This window comes from Rhopilema esculentum, chromosome 2, assembly GCF_057945365.1.
Source record: "Rhopilema esculentum isolate cy_ngs chromosome 2, ASM5794536v1, whole genome shotgun sequence".
NCBI classification, from domain to species: domain Eukaryota; kingdom Metazoa; phylum Cnidaria; class Scyphozoa; order Rhizostomeae; family Rhizostomatidae; genus Rhopilema; species Rhopilema esculentum.
This window is the reverse complement of record NC_142816.1, coordinates 6,630,506-6,655,260: the sequence shown is the minus strand read 5'-3', so window position 1 is coordinate 6,655,260 and position 24,755 is coordinate 6,630,506. Positions and strand designations below refer to the sequence as shown.

Below are 24,755 nucleotides of genomic sequence, written 5' to 3'. Positions count from 1 at the left end.
GTAAACAGAGAAGTTTAGAAAAAGGAAACATTGGCGAAAGTCACTGGGAAACCATGTCATAAGAACATTCTATAAGATGATCTTTACAAGCCACGTGCAAGAGCTCTTTATTCATAGCCATGCAGCTAGCTTGATAAATTGTCTTCACTTTTTCGGATCCTGCAAAAACATGATAGTCTATCTCAATGGACAAATATATTCCACTCTTTTTTTGTCTGCAGGCAGCCTCCATTCCACCAGAATCAGACTTTATATTTTCTATTGCATATAACAAACAACAAAGGTAGCAAGGCAACTCTCAGACTGTCGGTTCCTCTGAAATCAAAATATAACGGCCACAACCATCTTGTATATAACGGTGTCTTCTTCCCTGCTTAATCAACGACTATTCCACCGGTCCACATTGCTCAGTTTCCTTACATTACTAATCCACTTTAAACCAAGGTATTAGCATAATTTTGAAACTTAAGGAATATATGCGCTTCCTTCAAGGTTGAGAGACTCAGTCTTGAAGAAAGATTAGCATTAATTTAGTGCATTACTCCACGATCTTTATTGCTAGCAAAAGAAAGGAAGAATCCCACTAAACTAAACAAAGGATCCACAACGATTTTGAAAAACATCTGGCTGTGAAATACTTTTAACCTTCTGTAAAGAGCCCTCTTAATCTAGGAAATTACAAGGAAAACTTCCATTACAAAGGCTAAACGAACTAGGCCATTTTCAAGAAAAAATAAGCCGCAAGATCCGTTGTTCAAAATTCAACCATAGGCGACATTTTCATTCATTGTAAATTGTTTAAAAATCACAGAAAGGAGCAACTACTTTGAAAGAAAATTGAGAATGCTTTAATGCAATAGAAGGAATAAGATAAATGCAACAATTTATAGAAAATCGAAATAGTTTGTGGCTATCTTACATAAATTGTAACATGATTTTACCTGTTATCAGAATGCTTCAGGCTTTTAAAAGGCAATTAAGATGAAGAGGCCAATTGTGAGACTGCGATATCAAAACAGCGTTTATCTCTGAAATAGTTTTCACCACTGGCAAACAACTATGTATAACAACAACCGCAACATGAACAACCACTAACTCACTAACCAACAGCAGCAACATAATTGTTCTTTATGTAACAAATAGCCTCAGAATTTAGCTGAAGATTAGTTAACTTTGTTTCCAAGCAATTGGTTAATATCACTCTCCTGTCGTTTGTATCAATCTAAGCTAGTAGCAACTAATGTACATGGAAAATTTCTGACGATAATTTAAATTTCGCAAAATGAGGCGGAATAATTACAATCAAAATTGCTGATATAGTCATGCTTCCCTTTATAGATGACTCTTGAAATGGTGTTTTTGTTGTTGACCAAAGAGTTTCAAATCAGATCATGTTTCAGAACCTTTGAATTTATACAACATCGAAAGAGACGTATGGTGTATTTGTCACACGACAGGGATTATTCCCAAAAACATTCCATAGCATAAAATTAGACGGCGTTGATGGATTTGCTCTTTAAGGATCAAAACACAGAAAACGAAAGTTAACTGAAAGTTTTGAAGGCCACGAAGTGCCCATCAGGGAGTAATATCAAAAGTAGGAAGGTGATTGGCTGTCGATAACGCGCTTAGAGAAACAATGAAGCTCTTGGCTTTATTCGTTTAATATCCACCTGATTAATCAAAATTCATTCAATATTTTGTCATAAAATGAGAGTAGCTCTCTTTTGAGAGAGCTCCTCCTTCAAGTAATTCACTTTTTACATTTAAGTGGGACACTTTATTTCTATCTACAAATCGTATTAATTTTGTGTTTCATTATATAAAGCTAATGATCATTATGATTTTTTTGTAGTTCAATTATTCGTTTAGTTGGAATATAATATGTATACAGGATATAGAATTTAAAACAAAAATGAACTAAATGGAACTGAATTCATAAATCGTATGAGAAAATGTTTGAAACAAAACTTATGCTTTCAATCTTTAGTTGTTACTTTGTAAGAAAAGACAACAAAATGTTCATTCTTGATAAATCTGAATTTTTTCGAGGTGGTTTTCTCTCGGAATACAAACATGCTTGAATTTAAAGTTTTTTATGATGACGTAGTTGATCACATTGTTCGTGACGTCATCGTCAGAGCCAGCCAATTAGTGTTTCTTTGTCAACAAAAGCAACCATCTAGCAAATGGTATGTTGTCCATTCGACATAAGAAAAAGAAAATTAATAAGTCACTGTCAATAGGCTTTATCATTAGGCTTGCAATAAACATTGTTGGGGCGAAGAACTTCGAGCTATACCCCGACTAGCAATAAACCCCCAACTTATTGTAAATATCTACGCTTTCAATCAGATTCGATAAGCATCAAAAAAATAATCATCCGGACATTTATATCTTAGAATTATGAATTTTCACTATGAGTTTCGAATACTCACTGTTTTCCCGCTTGCTCTTTTAACAATCAATTGTGTTGTTTTATGCTGGCTTTCCAGAAGAATTCCATCGGGAACTGCAAGAAAAACAACGCCAAATTCAAAGCATTTGCATGTTACAGAGGTCAGAAAGATTTTTGATAAATTAATTTTTAAATTTTTAGTTTCTTCTGATGTAATAATAAATTGACTGAACGTGGGGGGGGGGGGGATGAAGTTCAAATCACGCCTAACTAAATTAATGTTGAACATTATTAATTCCAATGAATTGTTGTTAAGTGGGATGCAGTATGAATAGAAGGCTGCAGTAAAGAGCTCACTCTGTATTTCATTTAGCACATATTTGGATTAAACCCCGGTCTGGATGATTGAAAAAAAATTGTTCCTAACTGGACCTAAAATCCTCCAGTAGACGACAGTCTGAGAACTGTTTCTTGGAGTCAGGATCTATTTTGCAATGTCCGTGTTACTATGTTTGTTTTCTAATTATTCGAATTGAAATACTCTTTTGCTGTGCACATTCGTAACTAGTTAATCTATATAGTGATACATCATGGGAAAACGGAACCATAGCATACTAAAGTACTTATGATCCCCAGAGTACAAACGTCGGATAACGAACGAAGGTAAGCAGAAAGCAGAGAGTGGTATGTTCTGTTCCCGCTTTTTGGTGCTACCTTCAAATTTTGCGGTAGGCTTCTTGCCTAAATGTTTCAAAAAGATGCTTTGACAGCAAAAGGACATATAGAAAACATATCATGAGCTTGTCATGCTTTGGCTCCATAAGTAAAAAAAGGATAGACGAACCTGATTTGTCGAAACTCGCAAAAGGTCCATAGGCCGTATCATCGTCTTCCTCAATGTCTGACGCAGCTTTATTCAAATATTCTTCCTTTCCTTGAAGTTCTAAATGCATCATATTCTTTTCCCCGTAAACCTTTGCCTCCTCCATTTTTTCTGTTTTGAAAGGATCTGAATGAGATAAATGAGTTATCTATATTAGAGGTCTTTGTAGGGGATTTATATTGATAAGAATAAATTATGTTTGGCGAATAATGTCAAAACTTTGGCTATTCTTGTATAGTTTGATCTTTGTTCTTGTTTAAGTGCTCCAAAATCAAATTCTAAGTATTCAGAAGTATTCCCCCGTTCCTTAGAAATTCCTTCATAGCTACGTCAATGACAACGTCGATTTGGAAGAGGGGGCAAGACTGTAAAATTTAATCTTCACGGCTAACACGCTGATTCGTAGAGCCCGCACAAAATATTTAGTCCACGAGTATTCCAGCAATAGCCTTCTGACTTTTCTTTTTAAACGAGATCTCTTTCGAAAGCCTTTGCTACAAATTCCGCGCACAATTTCTCACAAAACGTTTGTTATCCGCAAATTTTCAATTTATTGTTCTAGCTTTCCCCGCACAGAAAAAAATGCTTTACAGGTTTAGAGGGGGTATCAATAAAGGAGGCTGATTTGCTATGCGTGCTTACACAGGCGCTCAGCATCCTTCCAGAGTAGAATGAATTGCAAGGTTGTTTACAAGAAGCAAAATGAAGCTCATTCATACCATAAACGCTTTCATTGCCAACCATCCAAAAACTTAAACCATCGTTTAGATATGGAGTAAAAGTGAACAGAAATACAGAGACATCCATTTTATTTTAAAAGTCATAAAATTATATATATATACACGATATGAAAGAAAACACGTATATAAGATACTAAAATGGGTGGAAAAAGTTTTGAATCATTCTCAAATAAATGAGTAAGAGCAAACATCGTAATGCAAAGAGGAAAACTAAAATCGTTACCTGTCTGCTTCTGTGGCTGTTATTTTGCATTTGAAATACGTTACCTGAAAATAAGAACAAGCGTGTGCATTTTAATCCTTTTCTGGCAAAACTGCGGGCAAAGTAGAGACTTATGGAGGACCGTAAAACAGTGGTATAGTAAGAAACCCGGGAATTATCAACCAAATGAATTAAAAAACGAAATGAATTAAAGCATGCCTAATAGTATCTTTAATTATTCATAACAAAGTTGCCAAATGTTCTCAAACTGATTAATTCCATGGAAATATCAAGGATTGATTTTCCTTGTATTTATACGTTCACTTGTATAGATTAGTTTTCAATCAGGGCAAGTTCTTTTCGCCTGGCATCATTATTAGTTATCGCGTTGTCTGGCGCCCTTCGAAACCAAATTGCACAAGCTCGGCCCACGATTGATGGAATGATTAAAGAAACTTGCTCTAGTAGAATTAAATCACTATAAAATAGCACTAAAGCACTGATGTGGCGACAGATAATGAAACAGGTCTGGTAACCAAAAAGCATTTGCCTTTGATGCTTTGGAAAGTACCTATTTCGCGAGATATTGCAAGAGATATCAAGTTCTTTTACATTTAGAATATTGATGCTGTCTTGAATTCTTATTGTTGGAGCAAATTATACTCAAGTGCATAGTGCTACAGACGATGTGGTATTCCAAAGGTCTTTTAAATGAAATTCTGGCCTTTCACCTTCCTTGCATTAACAATTGACAGGGCCTACATTAATATATCTGTTTCAATCCAAGTTTATTAGCAATTTTTGAGGTTCTATACCAACATTAGTGTACCTCCAAGCAATGCTGTTGCTTCACTACAGGGGGTATGATAGCCCCCTGGGAAAAAATTCCTAGCAAAAGCAAGGAATTTTTTATAATGAAGGGGTGCTCTGTCAAAAAATTGTTTGACTTGTCTGCAATTAAAGGATGGCTCACCAACTTTTTTGGCAAATTGGATCCAAGCAACTACCTTGAGCAAAATAGGTCAAGGCAAAACCATTGAGAGATTTTTTGTTGTACATGTGAACAAGGAGGGGACTTTTTCTAACTATTTCCTAAATTCTTAGATACAATATCCAAGCAAATCATTGCCGAACACATAGCCAGAAGTGGTAGCATGGAGGCTCTAGGGTGTTTAAACCCCTAAGGTCTTAGTTAGCCACTATCATCATTAAGGCTCTCTCAGCTTTTCAAGCATCTTGGTACTTAGAGTTTAAAGAATTTATAATCAACTTTTTGCCTCTTTTTGGTTAAGTACATTGGAATCTTCATTTGAAGACTTAGTCTAGGATCTTAATGGCATCCAGTTCCTTTTGGAGGATATATGACCCAAAAACTCTTCTGTATAAATATAAGTAACTTTATATTCCTTCATCAGCAGTTTTTGTACATTTTATGTCTGCTGGTATGAGAATATAAATGCTAGCACCTTGAATACTTATTTTTAGTTAAACCCTCCAACAATTAGATTTCAATATTATTCCCAAAAGAAATTTCATCTTGGAGTGAATATTAATAGAAGAATTATTTCCATTGACTTTTCAATGCCATAGTGCAAAATTTCTAATCTACTGCCAAGCCTTTGGCAAAGAAGAAACACAGATTCCATCCTAAGAAGATCATAAACTATTCAAGGGCAGATAAGTTTAATCAATTCTCAAATGGAAGACAATCTTCTGTACAATATTCACAAAACCTTCAAAATTCCTTAGAGGTGTCACAGGTTGCATAAAGGCCAAGGTAGAGCATAAAAAGCAACCTGTGTTTTGAAAAGCCTCCGACACCTAAAAAGTTCTAGCAGAAGAGGCTCGATTAAAGCATTTGAAAATAGAAAATCATAAACTTGCTCAGTTATAAATGGTACAAAATTTTCTGGGTATTCTTTTTAGTATGCTTCATTGGTGAGGTTGAAACCTAATTAATTATGGTTGGTGAAGTCACATTATTGTTGCTACAGTCAGCATTCTACAGAAACCAGCCAGAATGCTATTCCCTTCGCAAGTCCCTGAATTTTTCAGAATCAAAGTCCTTGCAACATATATGGACTATAAGACAACTATGAGATTTATCTATCACTTATAAAAAGATTTCATCTATAAACAATATCCATTTTATAAGAAACAGGTGAAGGTTCATTTACAGGGTCTGTTCATAAATAATGCTAAAATCTAGTTTTGATGCCTTCATAAGAAAATGAAGATGCATTAATTGATATACCTACTGAAATTTTGAATCCAGTCACGAAGAATTGCTAACAAAGGTTTGCCTAACTTAAAAAAGAATGAAATTTGAAAAACCGTTTTCTGTGATAATAAATAGACTCCAATATATGGCTCATTCAGAATTTCATAGCTCCTTTTGAATAATAGAAACTTAAATGGTAATTGTGCTCCAATTTTATTTCGCTCTATACTTACAGTTCAAGATGAAAACCTTTCATTGATCCCAAACACTTTCCTTTATCCATGCATGGGTAATTCGTCGAATCGAGAACATTGATTGATTTTCAGAGCTGACACAATTCCCCGTAGATTAGCCATACTTTATTAAAATTCAACAGCAATAATCTTCAGCAACAGTCATTTCAGATGTGTTGAAATTTTCGTAGAGCTTTGTTTGAAAAAAAGAACAAGAAAAGAGATATTACAAAAAATGCAAACCATATGAATGCAGTATATATATTGGACTTGCTTGGTACGACGATTGTAATGCAAGACTGAATGAAAAGGTCTTGGGCAGTGAAAACAATATGTTGTGAAAACTATAGAGCTTTCTAAAGCTATAGAAGGTAAGTACCGTGTCCACTGTGTCTCCACCCAATATAGTAATCTTTGGCCCGCGAATCTCACCTCAATCCTTCAAATAAGTTGTTTTCGTTACCAACCGCTGTTTGTTGTAGCTATTCTCATGGGAAAGAGGCTCACATAAAATGGCTGATACCCACATGGCACAGTTTTTCGTTGATTAATCCATTAATCCATTTGGTCGGAAACACCTGTGTCTTTGTTTTTGTGCATGTAAAAGATACCGCAAGGTATAGATGTTTCAACTGCAGCAAATTTCCATTCCAATGGATTATCCGTACAATTTCTAAAAAACTGGATACGCTGACAGCATTGTTTTCTTGGATGTTTTTTGGAAAGGCGAGAGAGAGTGTGTGAATTTAGTATAGAATATTGGGAGAATATAAAAATATATTATGTTTTACAGGACAAGTAAACTCTTTTTTCAAATAGTTTTCTTAAGAACAGGTTTTGAACAATGTTGGGAACGCCCTTAAAAGGTTTCATCTCAAAAACAAGGAGGTTTTGACCATCAAGGGGCGTTTTTAAGTGAATTTCAAGTTGCGAGCAAATGAAGAACTTCTCACTCACTATGTTGGCAAACGAGGCCTGAAAAATCTTCTTGGACATAATATCTAGCAACTGTAAGGAGTAAACATAGTATAATCCAAAAAGATGCTTGAAAAAAGTGGAATGTTTTATCTAAAATTGATTTTGGGTTTTGAAAAAAAAATTGATCTAGCAAATGAATTTTGAAATAGAAAAAAAGACAGGTTGACAATTCATCAAGTAGCTCGTGATAAAATGATTTACAAATGCACAACTTCAGTGATATAGAAGACGGGGGTGGTGATACAGTAAATACAGTAAATCTTTATTGATGCCAGTATGCATCTTAACTTGACTACTTGCCCACTATGTTTTAAAGTCATCAACGATATTGTCTTCAATCATCAAATCAAGTCAATGATGCAAAAAATCTCTCAAATGTCATTCTTTTATCAAATCTATGATTATATCTGCACAAAGTCGTCTTACTTCTTTTAATCTGAAAAGTCTTTGCGCAATCCCATGAGGAACTATCTGTTGATAATCTATTTTCGTTTGTTCCACCCCCAAGATACTACAATAGCTACTGACCACTGACAGGAAAAAGTAGCAGTGGCTACCACTGGAATTCAACAAAACATCAGAATAATGATCGAAAATTTTAAGTTGGAATATACGTAGTTGTGGATCGAAATACGCCAATGAGACAACTCGACTCTAGAAAAATAGATTCACTCCTGAAACAATTTTTCGAAATATACTTTGGCGATTTTTGTGCTTATCTTTTGTGTTCTTGTGTGTTACTTTGTCTATAAGATTAGAAAGTAGCCCTTTTGATAAACAACAATAAAAGAGAAAACTGACTACTAATTCCGAGGGTAGTTAGAAATTAATGCATTCAAAGAAAAACCCTATGTGTTTCATTGGTACTTATCATAGAAAGCAACTGCACATTTCAAGCCTAGCCAATGAAAAGCTATTTTTAAGAAAAGAAATAAAACCCAGCTTCAGATGACAATCGCAGTTCCAGCAAGCGCGATGAATTGATGTGTGCCTATTTAATCTTTTCCAAACCCTTAGTTGAGTTCAAAACTCAGTTTTGTTATAATGGTAAATATTAAATGGCAAAACTCAGTAATGGTAAATATTTGTTTGCTAACATGGATTGGTAGAAACTCGTCGACTAAGACAGTGCCGTCGGAACGAAATTCATATTGGGGGGGGGGGGCTGTCTATTGTTTTCCTTCTCGTTCAGTACAGTGTTATAATGGAAACAGACTACAGTTTGACAATTATTGGGGGCTGAAGCCCCCCCCCCACCCCCAGCCCCTTCGGTTCCGACGGACCTGTAAGGTCAATGAATTGAATTTATAGGGCCAATGAGACCCATTTTGTATGGAGATGACCACATAAAGATTGTTCAAGAATCAACTTGTCTTGGATTGCGAATAGACAACAGGCTAGATTGGAAGCCTCAAGTACAAAATGTATGCAAAAGTTTTTCCAAGAAACTGGGTGCATTAAAAAGACTGAGACGCCTACCATCAAAAGTCTTAGAAGAAATATATTACACAAAAATCATTACCAGGAAAACGTACTGCATTTCAGTGTGGGGGAACTGTTCTGAAGCTACATTTAATGTGCTTGAGGATAACCATGCTAGGGCAGCGAGGCTAATACACAATCTACCTCGAAACTTATGTAATGAAGAGAGCCTTGCAAGAGCAAATTGGCAGCCAATCTCATTTTTATATAAACGGAGGCTGCTCACATTAATGCACCAGATATACTTTGGATCAGCTGATCAATCAATTGCACAGATGTTTCAGAAGAAAGACCCGGAAAAACAAAGAACAAGAAATGAACTCCAGTTCAAAGTGAAAAGATATAATACAAAGACTGGGAGAAACAGTTTCACATACAAGGCAACAATGATCTGCAATTCTATCCCAGACCAAATTAAGGACGCAGAAAGTGTACAAACTTTCAAAACAAGACTATAAAAGGTGCGTCAGACAATAAATAACTTCACTTTTCAAAAAGGATTAACTGGATTTTTAAACAAAGAGAATGATTTTGAATATTACTAGACTGCTAGTAAACAATTTTAAATTTTTTTTATCTTTTACATGATGTAATAATTATTTCCTTTAGCCTTTAATTTATAGCAGGTCCACATCAGCTCTTTTGAGTTGCCAGACTTTCTAACCTGCTTTAAAAAATAAAAAAATGTATGCGTGTATGTATGTATGTAAGAGCAAAAGAATTACATGCAGCAAATGGGCAGCGAGCCTCTCAGCCTCCTTTGCACGTTCGATGGAACCGATGAAAACATGTGGTGTTGGCGGGAAGGCCTGCTTTTTAGTGGATTAGATTTTGAATAAAAATGACGGAGTAAATACAAGGGAAAGACTCAAATGAAATGCTACATCACGATGTCTGCCATTTTTAAAGAATTCACTACATCTGGGATTTTCTGCAAAGGCGTTGCAAAGACTATCATACATCCAAGGGCCTACAGGCTAGCGTCGTGCACATGGCGGGACCAAAAAACATTTTTGTCCCCAAAACAGACTAGACAGATATCTTGCACGAATAAATGTTCTGGTTTCTGGTTAAACAGCAGCAGAAAGAATGATGATAAAAAGAACTTTAAGGCTTTTTCGTGGCTTCGATTACCACAGAGATCGTCAAAATGGCAAAAAAGAACCATCAAAACTCTACCTGGCCACATTAGTGGTCCAAGCGATAAAGAAATTGAAAACTTTCTGAGGAGATTCAAAATTCCATATAGAAATGGCTACACAAGCATTGTTGCTCCTTGTCAGAACTGCAGAATTTTGGGCTTTGACGATAATGCAAAAGCTGACAACAAAAATTGGAGTTTGTTTATTAATAGAACGACTGGAAGATTTATTTGCAAGAAATGTGGAAATTCGGGTGCATGGCATGAGATTAAGGTGCAGAGCTATATCTTAATCAATGTATCAGAGAACAGCAAATGCAGGCTGCTTATTTTTGTGCTCATCAATGAATACATGGATCTAAATATTTAAAAGAGAATTGCTTTACAATGCTTTGTGAGTTTTTCATTGTAAAGATTTAGTTCTTGCTGAATAAAGTCCTTTTTCAAAGAATAAAGAATAAAGCCCTGAGAAAAAACATTTTGTCATCCAAGACCCCGAATGTATTCATAATTGATGATGTCTTCTTTTGCAGTATTCATTTCAGCTTTTGGTTGTTTGATTGTATACTAAGATTTTTTTCAATAGGTTTGCCAGGTTTTGGATGGCACAAAAGTTGTTGGAAAGGATGCTGTTCAACCAAGTTTAAATTTAAAGGCAGCTAGACATAAGCCGAACACTGAAGATGCTTTGACAATTTTTGAAAATGCAAAATGTTTATCAGATGTGGATCAAACAGAGCTGGAAATTATATGCCAAAAATTCAATACACAGGTAAATTGCAGATTATTGATCTAAATGTTTTAGAAAGATTCAAAAAAATCCTAAAGATCAATGGTTTAAGGGTCTGTGTTTATTTTTGAGTCCAGAATTTTCTCTGCTTGTTTTAGGATTGCTTTTATTTCACATTTTATTTATGCATGATTTTATTCACATTTTATTAGAAAAAGCTTTCTACATGAACCAAAAGACAGGTCGCTCTGTACATATAATTGCTTTATAACTAAGTATTTAGGAAGCTGTCCTTAAATTGTGTTTATGGATTGTGCATCTTTATTAACAGAGTTTGTTTGATTCAAGCCCCTTGATAATGCAGTTTCATAGAAAATTTGATAGGTGACAAAAATTCATAGAGCTTAATTCTTCTTGTATTTTATTTCTTATGTCAGTTATATATTTAATGTATCATTCTAGCTTTTGAGCTTGGATACCCTGAAAAAATATGGCATAAAATTTACAAGTCACAAAGTAAGTCAATTTTTGTTTATATTCTATTATGGTACTTTTGTTGTCTAAGTTCGTATGAGTTGTTTTCCATAGTATTTTCTCTCTTCGTGGTTTTATCTCATTAAGAAAAATTACTGTTATTTTTAGTTTCTTGAAACAGATGGGATGTCAAAGTCTCAGAAATGCTTGGTGATTCCATGGTATGACATCACAAGTGAGACAATCACTGCAGTAAAAATCTTTCCACTAGAGTCTGATTTGGCTCCAAAATTTATTCCAAGGTAAATTATAACTTTTCATATTGCCTTCATTCATTGCTCTATGTGCAAGGCTTAATACGTTGATAATAGCTTTTCAAAATTTCAAAATTAGCTTATTGTGCCACATTTCTAATGAAATTCTTCAAAGTAGAAAAATTTGTCAAACTGGTTTTGGAAAATTTGTCCACCTAAAGATGCAACCTTGAATTGCTCACTAGCTCCTAATTTTGGTAAGTTGTTAGTGAATGCTCTATATGAATGATATTGATAAAATGGTTTTGTTCAATGGTTTTTTATGTATTTCATACATTAACTAGTTAATAATGATATCCTGTTAGGCTAATTGGAAGGTGCTGGTTGTCTTCCATTAAATCAAAATCAAAAATCCAAGTCATTTTTTGAACCTTAGAAAATATGCTGGAAGCTTGTTTGGGTCAAAGCAGTCAACCAAGAACAGCAAAGAAGTAAGAATTTTGACAGTTTTTTAGGATTGGTAGAATTCTTAAAGCCTCATATCATTTATCAATTTTATAGAGTAGCTGATTAAAGTAATATATGTTACAGAAAAGTAATCATGAGCCAAGGCTTTTTAATGAAGAGATTGGTAGTGTCATTGCAATTTAGAATCAACTTTTAATGAATGCATGAATTCCTCCAGTCATGCTGCTGGATTTTCTGGTATAGCACAGTTGAAAATATATGCTTTTAAATAAGATGCATGAAATAGGGACAATATTGAATATAATTTATGATTTAAATGAAAGTTACCAAACTAGTTTGCTACTTATTATTTTACTGTACCAAGTCTTAATTCATTATGGTCAAGTTAAGCTATTTTTTTGACTGAAAATTTATTGGAATTTCTTGACTTCTGTAGATTGTGCTCACATCTTCTGAATTTGATGCCATGGCAGTTGACCAGGCAACAAGTCTGAATGCTGTAGCATTACCATCGAGTATATCTGTGCTTCCATTAGAGGTATGTATCAAGGTGCCACCTTTTGCGTCTTGTAGTTCAAATATAATATAATATGACGATAGAAATTTGTTTTTGCTTACTTTTTCAACTTATATGCAAGAATGAGTATCGCACCAGTGTACTCCAATTCACATAATCATTTCAAACTTTGTGTAGTTAATGAAATTATAACTGGTCTTTATAACTCTTGTAGTAAAAATTTTCCATATTTTTAAGCCCTGCTTCCAACATACCAAATATAGTAGAGCAACAATATTCCTTTTGCTGTAATCGTGTAACTTGAAAACAAAAACTGGAGTGCTTTCATAGTGACTGGATAAAGTATCGTATTTTAAAGTATCTTATTTTATAGTGACTGGATAAAGATCTTATTGACCAGGGTATCATATTGGTGAGGGTATAATTCTTCTGGGTTATTTCCCTTTTTCTTTAGGCCCTTCCACAACTGGAACAATTTGAGAAGGTCATACTTTGGTTTGGAAATGATGCTCGCTCCAAACAAGCTGTCAATCAGTTTTCTAAGAAACTTAACATGGAAAGGTGCTCATTTGTAAGGTGAGGTGTTATTAGTAATTTTTTTTATTTCTCTATCTTCAGTTGAAATGTAATGGAAGGTGCATGCTTCATATGAAGTTAAAGGATATTCTTTTAAAACACTCTGGGTGGTAAAACACTACTTCATCTATGCCTTTTTTAAGGGCTGAGATAAAAAACTAGTTACGAGTGATGTGTCCAGTCCTGTGGGTCAAACTCAAATTTTATCATTGAGATAGTACCTTACATCCATATTGGTCATCTGAAACGGTTTATGGGGGCACACCCTTAACAACAACTTCAGCCTTATCAGCTACAAAGTCGTATGAACCCCATAAACTGGTTAAAAATATTTCTTTCTTGACAAGTAATGTAAAAATCACACAGAGGCCGTGTCTTCAAGAATATGCTTTTAAAAGATTAGGTTTTTATCTTAGTTGGAGTTGATTAATTTAAGTCATAGATAAACATAGCTTTCTTTTTTACTGATTTTGTGTATAAAAAGTAAAAAGTTTAGTCAAGTACATTTTTTCTTAGGCTGCTAGAAGAGGATTCTCCAAGTGGTGCTCTCGAAGCTTTGAACAAGGTTTTTACAACTTCTGAGTAAATGATTATTGATACTGTTGGTCTTAAACTACTGTAACAGTTTGCCCAGATATATTTTGTATATTTTTTATATTTCTGGCAATTAACTTTTAGTTAGCATCATGTATCTATCATTGCTTTTTTATTATCCAATTTTTGAATTATCTAGATTCAATGTCTATGTTGCTCTAGTAATCATGTTTTGTAGTTATTTTATCAATTATAATTTATTTTACTGTTTTCCACAACGTATAATTATACACAAATGTATAGTTTTCTTATTCTTTACCATTTTTGCCTTTACTTCCGAGAAAGTTTTTTGAATAATGAAAATCACCAACAAGATCTTGAAACCATTGCAGGGTTTCAACTTAAAGGCATTAATAGCCAAAGCACAAAGTTTGAAGCATAAGGAAATACTAACATTCAGCCAGGTAGGTTTTATATTTCTACTTATATTTTCCGTATCTTTTATAATTATATGCTTGGTATCCTAAATTATATTTGCCATGAAGCGAATGACTGTTAGCGATAGTCCAGCATTACTTTTATTCTGCAGCAAGCAAAAGAGTTTTTAGAACATGTTTGCGATTATGAATCTTTTGCTTAGATTTTTAATTACATTCCGCTGCTATTTTGCCGGAACCATTGGAGAAAATTGATTATTTTTCATTTATTTGTTACCTCTTTTTATACCATTGTGGCTACTTTTTTTCTTGCCAAGCTTCGTGAAGATGTTTTGGGAGAATTTCTTAACGCGGACGAGGCAGCTGGAGTAAAGGTTTGTCCATCATTTTGATCTGATTAAAGATTTTAGAGCCGATCTTGGTTTGAAAAGGTACAGTTCGAAATGTGTAATTTTGAACAAACCTTTCTGCGATGTCTTGTTCATTCTTGTCATTTCTTTTTTGTAATGAAGAATTTATGCTGGACTCAACATTGTTTGCCTTGGACAACAAAAGCGTTACCCTCTATAACAATATCCACAATACCATTCTGCAAAAATAAACAAAAATAACTTAAAATCAAATCGGGACGAGTTGAAAAAGTAGAGAGAGACGAAAACCGTGCCCAATAAATCGCATGACTTTAATTGAAAGTCTTTCCTTTATGCAAACAATCTTTTGGTGATACAAAACTTGAAAATGGCTTTGAAAAAAGCAGACATTTTGAGTTATACTAAAGCCTGATTTACACGAGACGAATTTTTTCGTGCGAAGCGAATTTTTCGGCGCGAATGCGCAAAAAACATGCGCAGAAGTAGAGATTAGAAAATTCCGCATTCTTTTTCTCAAACACTCTCGCCTTTAAAACGTCAATACAATAGGTTGGTAATTCATTTCCTGTTCCTCGTACACAATCCATGTAAGTGGATTCATATCAGATTATTATTCAAACATTTGAAGTTCAAATTGACGAAAACTGGCTTGAAAGTTTCATCAAGCTTCGATGGCGACCTTTGAAAGTAATTGAAGAAGTTTTCCTGGTCTTATAAATGTAAACTTAAATCTCTCTTACCGAAAGATGGAATTCCCCTTCTGAAGACGTCCTGAATAATTTTTTCTAATCCAGTATCGCTTTTTGCTGTTTTGCTCGCTTTTTGATAATTTTAAAATTTAAAGCTTTCTGATAAGAGCACTTTTCAGACAGTCTCTATATTCTTTTGTAATGTTCGCAGCGAATTCGCATAAAAATTTCTGCCAGTGTAAATTGAACTTCGAATTCGAGAGAAAATTTCGCAGCTAAAAAATTCATGGCGAAAAATTCGCTTCGCGCGAAAAATTCGTCTCGTGTAAATCAGGCTTAAAGCTTTTCGTCTGATACTCTTCAGAGTTTAAAACGTCAGAACATAGATCGAAATCAGAAACGCGAGCATATGACTGTTAAGGTTGACCATTCAATGCCGCTTGCCTATTGAGAATGTTACCAATGGAGTCCTTAGATGAAAACACATTAAAATTGTCTAAACAATAGCGGTTTTTTTCGTGCTTATGTAGATATATTCCAAAACTGCTAGATGGAACGACGATCGGGCTTTACCAATATTCCTAAACATGTCGCCATTATAGTTTTTTGCACAATCTTGGTTTTCCAGCAATTGCTGCTCAGTTAAAGCTACTATTGGCAGGCCCATATGTCTTTTATCATATAACTTCCATTCTACCAAGGTAAAACATTTGCCTCTGAATCCTTGAGCCAAGCTTCTCGATTTTTCTTATAGATTCAATTAATGTTCATAAAATAAACCTCACAACAGCGTGACGTATCCTAAAGTTTGTTGAACATTACATCATCACGTTATGTGTCCTCTACAACTTTCCCTCTAACTCCTTGTGAAACGCATTTTTTTATATTCAAATATCCTTAAAACTTCAAATTGACCTCACCTTCTTCCCCAATAGTTTTGTTTTCTATAATTAGTAAGCTCAATAAAAGAAATGGCTTGTTTCATTTTCCAACGTGGTTAGGAAACAAGGCCTTTCTTTGTTGTCAGTGACCTTAGATATTTATTATTGTGTCTTCTGACAAGCCCCCCTGTTTTAGTGGAAGCGGTTCCCTGGCCTGACGTCAATATTGAAGGGGCATCGCCGCGGAGAGCTTTCGATTCTCACTGGTCAAACAGGCACTGGAAAAACGACGCTTCTCAGTGAATTATCTTTGGACCTCTGCAGCCAAGGGGTGAGCTATGAAATGTATACAAACTGCTTGGTAGCCTGGTATTACAATTTTTGTCTTGCTCGATAGACAAACATATTTATTGCTTTAAAAGTTGAAGAGAAAAATCCCCAGAGCGCGTTGACTAAAAGCGGTTCAATGCAGATCTTTTTTAATTTTCTCACTGAAGTCTTGGTGACATCAACTGGGGTTTTCTGCCTCACATCATCTCCAATCTATTTCAGTACGCATTTTGGGCTGAAGCCACAAATGTCTGGGGTAAGAATATCGTTATAGACGCCTGAATAACATTTCCTTCCGCTGTTTTAATTAAAAATATAATTTAATCAAGAGATTATCTTTCTTCACGCCATTTTTATGATGCATCTTTATTTTCGAAGTCACGCAATATTTCCATTGCTGCTACATCGAAAGTAGCTTATTTAATTGTGACCTGTTCTCAAAGTTTGACTTAAACAAATTTTCCTATTCGTGTGATTCCATTTTTGTATCAAGATGACTTTTTTTTAAAGTTTCTGTCGTCAATGAAAAGGAGTGACCTCATCTTCTGAAGCCGTGTCTCCCAGTTTTTAATTGATAATTTCAAATCAACTATTGAAAACCAAGCTATCTGCCTTTTCTTTTAGATTTTTCCTGACATTTTTTCCCTTAATAGGTGAGCACACTTTGGGGCAGCTTTGAGATTAAGAACGTGAGATTGTTGAAGGCAATGATGTGTCAATACTCTGGGTAAGTCGATTATCAAGCCCACCTTGGTAATTTGATATTGCCAGTTTGTCTGTGCATAATGACGCCGCAGGTATGTGTAGTGGTGGCACCAGCCAGAACCGAATGGGGGAGGTTACGGTGGCTCCTGTGAAAATTGCCTTTAAATATGCTATTCATATCCATGAGCTTATATCAAAGAAACACTACCTTTTTCCAATCAATAGCTATTCGTCTGTTTTTAAAACAATTTTCGTGCACTGTTCTAAAAATTGACTGCGTTTTCGCAAAACTGGTTGAATAATTACCCCAAATGTTTCGTTGAAATCGAAGTTTGTCAGAACATTTGCTTGTTATTCTGAACATATGCTTGCGTAATGTTTACTGTTGTATCTGTTTCTCTCAGGTTAAACTTGGAAACTGCCATCGGTCAGTATAATTTCTGGGCAGACAAGTTCGATATGCTTCCTCTGTATTTCATGAGTTACTTTGGAGCCCAGAGTATCCAAACCGTTTTAGAGGTAGGCAGTCATTTCTTATTGCAATAGTCACTTGATAAGTGATTTGCAGCTAACAATAGCCAGCCTGGTTTGTAATATTCACAAACTTTATTATTTCTTTCCATCTAATAATAACCACTGGATCTTATAGATAGACAAATATTTGTTAGGTTAAATGTTCCATCGATTAATGTGTATACAACACAATTTCATTATTTTTGTAGTTCGTCTGGACTTCATCCTGTGACCAGAATGGCTAATAGTTTTGATTGATGACCATCAGGATTCGTTGAAATTTTTTTATGCAATTCTGGAAAACTTGCTCGGAAAATGTTTTGTCGCAACAAAAAGTAACATGTTATTCAACAAAATATGAAGTTTCCTGTTTTTTTCGAAGCGAGCACCCTCCTATGAAAAGTTTTAAGCTTCGCCTCTTTACTTTTGATTCTGTGGTTTAATGCAACCGGAATACGAAACATGGCTTACGTTGTAATTATAACGAAGTAATTCTTTTATGAATGAATGAAGAAGAAAACCCTGGCCATCTTATTGTTCGATTTTATCAGATAAGAGAGTCAGTTTTTATAGATCTATTTCTTATCTCGACTAGCTGTCCGATGTCGGTTCAATATGACAGTGCCACGATATGAACACAGTATTTCGTTCCCGGTATTCAGTCTCTATCAATTGATATTAAAAAGTATAAAAAAGGATAATTTTAGGATAAGGTTGAATCGAAATCAAGTTGACAGATATCAATAGTGAAAATGATAAGATGCAGATATGTTAGTAATAAAGCAAGGATTAAACGGGAAAAACGTTACGAAAGCCGAATGATTACCAAAGCAAAGCTTAAATTATGGACCTAAAACGCTTGTTTTGCGCTATTCCACGCTATGAAAAAATCGATATCTCTATCAATTTGTTTGAGAACTATTTCAAAGAGATGACGTTTAAATAGGAACTTTAAAAGGGATTTTGTAAAGGCTAGCAAATGAATTGATTTTCCCATACCACTTTGCTAATCAACATCATCAACATGCCACTTGATACTAGACACTCTCATACTGTCCTGTTTACTCGACATTTTGGGATGTTATCCAGATTCGTCTTTGAGTCTCCTGGACATGATATAAGTGTTTGTCCATGCTTCATTAATTATCTTTACTCTGCCGACTTCGTCATTGACTGGTTTTTATCTTGCAATTCACCTTTTTGCTGTACTATTCTCACAGCCAAAGTCGCCGAAAAGGGAGGGGGCAACTTACCCCAGGCCTTCGAGGTGTAGGGGTACTTAATAATGATCCCCATTTAAAGTATAAAATTTTATCAAACGTAGCAACAGGATGCCTACAAAATAATAAAATGTTTCAAAAGATTGCAAGATGGCTTCAAGTCATATTGCGAAATGTGTGGTTGGAAGAAATTTCTTTCAATCAATCAGCGTTTACCTTTCCTGAAGCAACCATAATTTTTATAGAATAAAGATGAAAGCAAAAATTGAGATCGTTTCTTTTTTCGATATTTTTTAAGGAAGTAAAAGTCTTCCTGTTTCCTTTAGAATTTATATTAATCAGATCTATCACGTCTATAACATGGCTTAATGGAATAATTCTGTTAACAAGATTTTGCCTTTTGCGTGAATCAAGATCTGTAAAAGAGATTTCTTTTATACATTTATATTTTATCCATGTGTAACATGTACGAAATTTGTTGTCTTTTCAGACGATGAGTCACGCTGCTTATGTTTATGATATTGAGCACGTGATCCTTGATAACCTTCAGTTTATGATGTCGACATCAGCTGTCAAGTAAGTGACTTAAATCGATTTAATTTTCCCTTTAGAATATCAGCGAATTCAACAATATTTCTCAGCTATTTGAAGTCAAAATGTAAGAGGAAATACATGCCCGTTCAATGTTACATGGGTGTATTTACTTAAAGCTACCAAAAGATTTTCCACCACTGAAAATATAGTTATAGTTTCTCTCAGCTTTATCCACATAGTTTGGTTAAAACTGGTTTATGTTTTGTATTTTCCTTCCTGTGTATCTCATTGTTCTGATTTATCTTTAGCTTTTCAGATCGCTTTTCAACGATGGATCTCGCCATTTCATCCTTGAGGAATTTTGCTTCCAGTACCAATGTTCACGTGACACTTGTTATACACCCCAGAAAGGTGCACCTTTTCAATGTATCTGTTTCATGGATGAAAATTTTATTTAATAACACTTGCATTTTCACTGTACCAAACTTTAGACAAAGTTTTCATAAAAAGCAGTGATAGAAGTTTGAAGCAGGTTAGGTAAAGAAGAAATATTACGGGAGAAAATATCTGTTGTATTTCGATTTGAATTGAGTAACAGCAACGATGTCAGCTTACCGATGAATAAGACCTTTTTTCGTCATAAAATTTACCAGCATTTTATCTTTTGCCTGTTTTGCCATATTTACACAGCAACTCAGAATGCTACCGGTGAACAGCTAAATATTACATACAATCTGTAACAAAGGATGTTTGCGTTTTCGCAACCTCCCCTTCCTCCTATTTGTACCCTAATATTTATGCTTTTTAATGTATATGACTAAACTTTTAAGAGGAAAAAGTAAAGTTTACTACGACACATGCATGCAGCCCAGGGTGATCAACAACTGTTTTCAGGCCAGCAAAGACAGCATGGTTGAATTCATTAGTCAAACGTTTCTCGTTTCTCACAGGAAAACCAAGACATAGAACTGCAAACTGCATCTATTTTTGGGACTGCGAAGGCAAGCCAGGAAGCTGATAATATCATCATACTACAGGATACCCCCGGCAGAACATCTCGGCGGTATTTGCAGGTGCGAAAGATATATTGTATGTTTCTTAAAAGTTGTATTGGTCATGAGGAAAATAATCGATCATAAAACTGACTGATTTAGTTTGATTGGTTTGATGATGTGATTTTGGGTAGTGAAGTGCAGTAATTGATTGAATACTTGATTTTTGTTATATTTTTTGAATGGTGGTTTGGATAAACAGAATGATTACTTTGGACTGGAAATTTGTTTGGTTGTAATAGACGGCTGAATCGTGTATGATTGGATAATGAAAAGTAAATTTTTGCACTAGAGTAGTTGATATATTTCTGGTTGTCTGTAGACTGGTGAAAAGACGTTTTTCTAACATTTTTTCTTGCAACTTTCAAGCAGTTCCTGAAGATTCTTATCCTGTGATAAGATGGTCTTGAAAATTAAGAATATGTGTTTGATTTCGTCTTTCATAGGTGACAAAGAATCGTTTTGATGGTGCTCTAGGAAAGGCCCCTTTACAATTCAACCGGGACTCTCTCTGTATGTCGGGCTTTTGCAGGGACTTGAAAACTGGAAGCACGAAGTTTGGCGTTGGGACTTTTCAAGGTAACTCTAAGGACCAATAAATCAGGAAAATTCAAGCGCATTTTCTCAATATTTTATCATGTTTGCAGTCTTATCAGCTGCAACAGATTCTGCAATTTATATAAAATCTTGTAATCTGTTTACATTTTCTTTATCATTATCCAAACTGCAAGAAACCACCAAAATGTTAAAAAGAAGCAGTCAAATCAAACCGCTCAAAAAATTACCCAACTCTCGCATTTGTTTTTCTACATGTGAAAGAGGTGATATCACCAGACCGAGGTCTTTCTTTTTACTAACCTTGACTTGATAAAAATTCGTTCTCAACTCCCTGCTTCAACAATGAATAAACAACAGAAACGAAGGAAGTAAGCATAAATGCCTGCCTTATCTACTTAAGTCATAATTTAAACCTTATTATCTGCAATTTTTATGTAATCTCTTGTCTTGTAATATTAACACTTAAATAAAATCATTTATTAGTTTTACTTATTCGATAGAAATGAATCGATTTAAGATGTTTTGTAGTCTTATGTAGTGTTTTGTAGGCTCTGGCAAAGAAATCCTATCCGTGTCTTTTGATATTTAATTCAAATTTAGGAAATTAATGATGATATCATTTATGTTTTTTATCAGAAAACCTCAGCAGCAGTTTCCCGTCCATACATCTGTCCGTTTGTTTCCGCTTTTTCTTTTAGATATCTCGCTGATATTTATAATTTTGACTAAATGTCTTTCAGCCAACCAAATGGTTGCTTGTACTTTCCATCCAAACGGATTCTAAATTTCGACATCTTCGATTCGTGCTATTGGAACCAATCTTAAGCTGTCCTCAAAATGGCAGAAGTAATTGAAAAATTCTTTCAGGAAATTTGCACAACCATGACCAATAATGTTTTTGCGACAAAGTCCAATCACGGGCTGAATCTTCCTGATCATTCTCTTACTTTTAACAATGTGAACTGGATTTATGTAAACTCGAATATTTTGTAGAGAGCATCAACTATGCAAGGGTAAGGTTGATACTTAAATGCAAACATCAGCCCATGAAAACAAATTAGCTTTATTAGGCCTTGGAACTAGTCAAACGTTATTCTTTTGCCATCGTCTTTCAATAAAGGCCCAGAAAGCTCTTTCTTTCTTTTTTTCTTTCTTTCTTTTTTTCTTTCTTTCTTTCTTTCTTTCTTTCTTTCTCTTTCTTTCTTTCTTTCTTTCTTTCTCTTTCTTTCTTTCTTTCTTTCTTTCTCTTTCTTTCTTTCTTTCTTTCTTTCATTCTTTCTTTCTTAACTGACATTTACTCAATTTAGATGCTTGTTATTTAGAGGCAACTGCAATAAAGTTTTCTACAGAAGAATGTTGTTAAGCAAATTTATTTCTGCTTTGGTTGAAGGAAGCATCTGTTGGGAGTTTTGATGCTTCAAGCTGGTGATTGCATTAGGCCTAAAGCTAAAAGTCCGAAAGCTGATGTTTTGCATTTTTCAAAGAATGCCCTCAATTCCTTAAACATACTGCCTCTGAATAAAAGTATTATTTGAAATTTGGATAAACTTGAGTGGTAATGGGCATACATGAGACCAAGACACCCTCTCACTGTTGCTCTTGAATCTGCAATGTACGAGCAGTAGTTGCTCAATAATGGTGGGCAAGTAAAATTCGGTAATTTAATTACTGTTGCGTATGTGATCTACCGCCTACAAACACGATGATATCATTTTAATCTTCAAAACACCTCAGATTATGGCAATAAATTCATCGTTTGGTTTAGGATCATCTAATATGTGGATGAATCTCTTGCTTTGTGTCCCTGCCTTTTGCATACACATCCGACTACCCCGTGGTCTTAAGCTGCACTTTGCAAGCAAACTGAAATTGTAAACAATGTCTGACCGAGCTACTTGCGGATATCACATGCTACTGTTACAAAATTCATTCTTATTTGCTTCGGTCTTTTCTTGCAGTGAAATGAAATGTAACAGTTGCCAAGGTTGGAAAATTTGGCCTGAGGGCTGGGGGGGGGGGGGGGGCTGTAATGATGAGCGAAGTGAGGCTAGCTTGGGAAAATATTTATGACCTAGAATTTAGAATTTAGGGGCTGGTTGACCCTACTTTCTAAGCTTGTTTCTCGATCTCTCTTTTAACAGGGGTTTCATAAAACGTTTCACCTGCAACTAAACATTTGCTTTAGGGATTATTTGAGCTCTCAGCTAGCAAAGCCGAATTCCAACGACTACCATGATTGCAGCACTAGAACCTAATATGAAACTCGATCTTTATCGAATTGACTTTTTTCGGATAAGTTCTTGCTTGAATCTCCATTCAAGTCTGTTTGCTATTTATCTTTGAAACTGTTTATTTCAATTCAGAGTTTCCCTCAAGCAGGTTTGAACTGAGAAACATGCCTTAACTCGCTTCTGTCTGCTGTGCCTCGGCTGTCACCCCTGCAATATTTTTCTTCCTATTTCTGTAAAGCAGACAGACTAAGTTCTTTGTTGTAGTTGTTGCTTCTCTTTCCTTGTTTGTTTTGGCTGAATTTACGTAGAATTTAATAGTTGTCGCTTAACCATTCTTGTACTGTTACTTGTTGTTGCTGTTAATTAATTAATTTTTTCTTTTTTCCACGTTTGCAAAAAAACTCTAATTTGTCATTTAGATGTAAAAAGCTTTTTTAAGTATTAGATTGTACTTTAGTTAATTTAATTGATGATGATGATAATAATGAAGATGTAAGTTTCTGTGCCGTTTCAGATCTTGTGCGTTCGGGGACATCCCCCGTATTAAATCGGGGATTCATAGTTGCTCGTCTCGAGATCAGTTGTCCATTGAATTGCTGGTAATTTGATAGCTTTGATTGGTCAGTAAGTAGATACAAGCTGTGCTTCTCCCCTCCCGCAGTGGGGGCGATCACTGACTTGGTTAAAACCAAAGTCACACTGGGTATCAGACCATGCTGCCCTTTTAATGATGAATAAATTGTGATCACTCAGCAAATGTTATATTAAACGCCCCTAAGTTTTCAAACCCCGTTAAATGCTCTCTCGTTTAGCTCAGCTAATTAAACTTAAGAGCCTCCTCCTTCGCTTTCCCACCGCTTTATTAGAAATTCGAGAGGGCTTCGTAGTTTGCTAACTAAATCAAAAGACTTCATTAAAGGAAAAACTTTTTATTTTCGACCTTACAGTGATCTTTCTCTTTCGTTTTGCTTCATTCTTTAGAGCTTTCATTGTTGAGACACAGTCTAGGTTAAAAAACATTTTGTTACCGCCAATGAAGTGGCGATCCGCTTTTGCAACAGATTGTGAGCCACAACTTTATTGGGAGGTAACATCCAAATTTAAGTAAATTTAGGAAAATTGTTGTAAATCAAAGATTTTTAATGCAAAATGGAGCATCGTGTTTTTGAACATTTTTTCCCTCCTCCAACCTCCTCCGCTCATTACATGTTTGTAGTTTAAATCAGTCATAAAAGAATTTAATCATTCTCTCTGTGGTGATTCCTTCTATCCTTGTTTTGACTGGTGGATCATCGTCTGTGTGGGGTATTCCCTTGAACAATTCGCGGAATCCCACATTCCGACTGTGTTATTTGTAGTAACAGACGGGGGTTGCAAGATGTCGGTGATTGTGAAAGTGACAG

The 24,755-nt window shown here is 35.0% G+C and overlaps 2 protein-coding genes across 6 annotated transcripts in view; one reads left to right on the top strand and one right to left on the bottom strand.

Annotated features, from left to right (window-relative positions):
- Window positions 1-7,320, bottom strand: part of LOC135695654 (uncharacterized) — a 39,544-nt gene extending 32,224 nt beyond the window's left edge. The window contains exons 1-5 of one of the 5 annotated variants that reach the window (XM_065214806.2): window positions 7,057-7,320; window positions 6,678-6,870; window positions 4,245-4,288; window positions 3,243-3,407; window positions 2,439-2,512 (exon numbers count right to left, since the gene is read on the bottom strand). In XM_065214806.2, coding sequence (XP_065070878.2) covers window positions 2,439-2,512; window positions 3,243-3,387 — 219 coding nt within the window. In that variant the 5' untranslated portion in view covers window positions 3,388-3,407; window positions 4,245-4,288; window positions 6,678-6,870; window positions 7,057-7,320. The other 4 variants (XM_065214805.2, XM_065214807.2, XM_089109449.1 and 1 more) reach the window with 4 other exon arrangements.
- A 2,571-nt stretch (window positions 7,321-9,891) lies between these two features.
- On the top strand, window positions 9,892-24,597 carry LOC135695730 (twinkle mtDNA helicase). Its single transcript, XM_065214905.2, has 17 exons — window positions 9,892-10,552; window positions 10,865-11,050; window positions 11,471-11,524; window positions 11,651-11,784; window positions 12,173-12,227; window positions 12,641-12,742; window positions 13,176-13,297; window positions 13,814-13,862; window positions 14,224-14,295; window positions 14,586-14,642; window positions 16,406-16,540; window positions 17,193-17,266; window positions 17,649-17,763; window positions 19,468-19,553; window positions 19,820-19,922; window positions 20,462-20,584; window positions 21,010-24,597. The coding sequence occupies exons 1-17, from the start codon at window positions 10,010-10,012 to the stop codon at window positions 21,160-21,162; spliced, it is 2,163 nt and encodes a 720-aa protein (XP_065070977.2). The 5' UTR covers window positions 9,892-10,009; the 3' UTR covers window positions 21,163-24,597.
- Window positions 24,598-24,755: the final 158 nt, after the last annotated feature.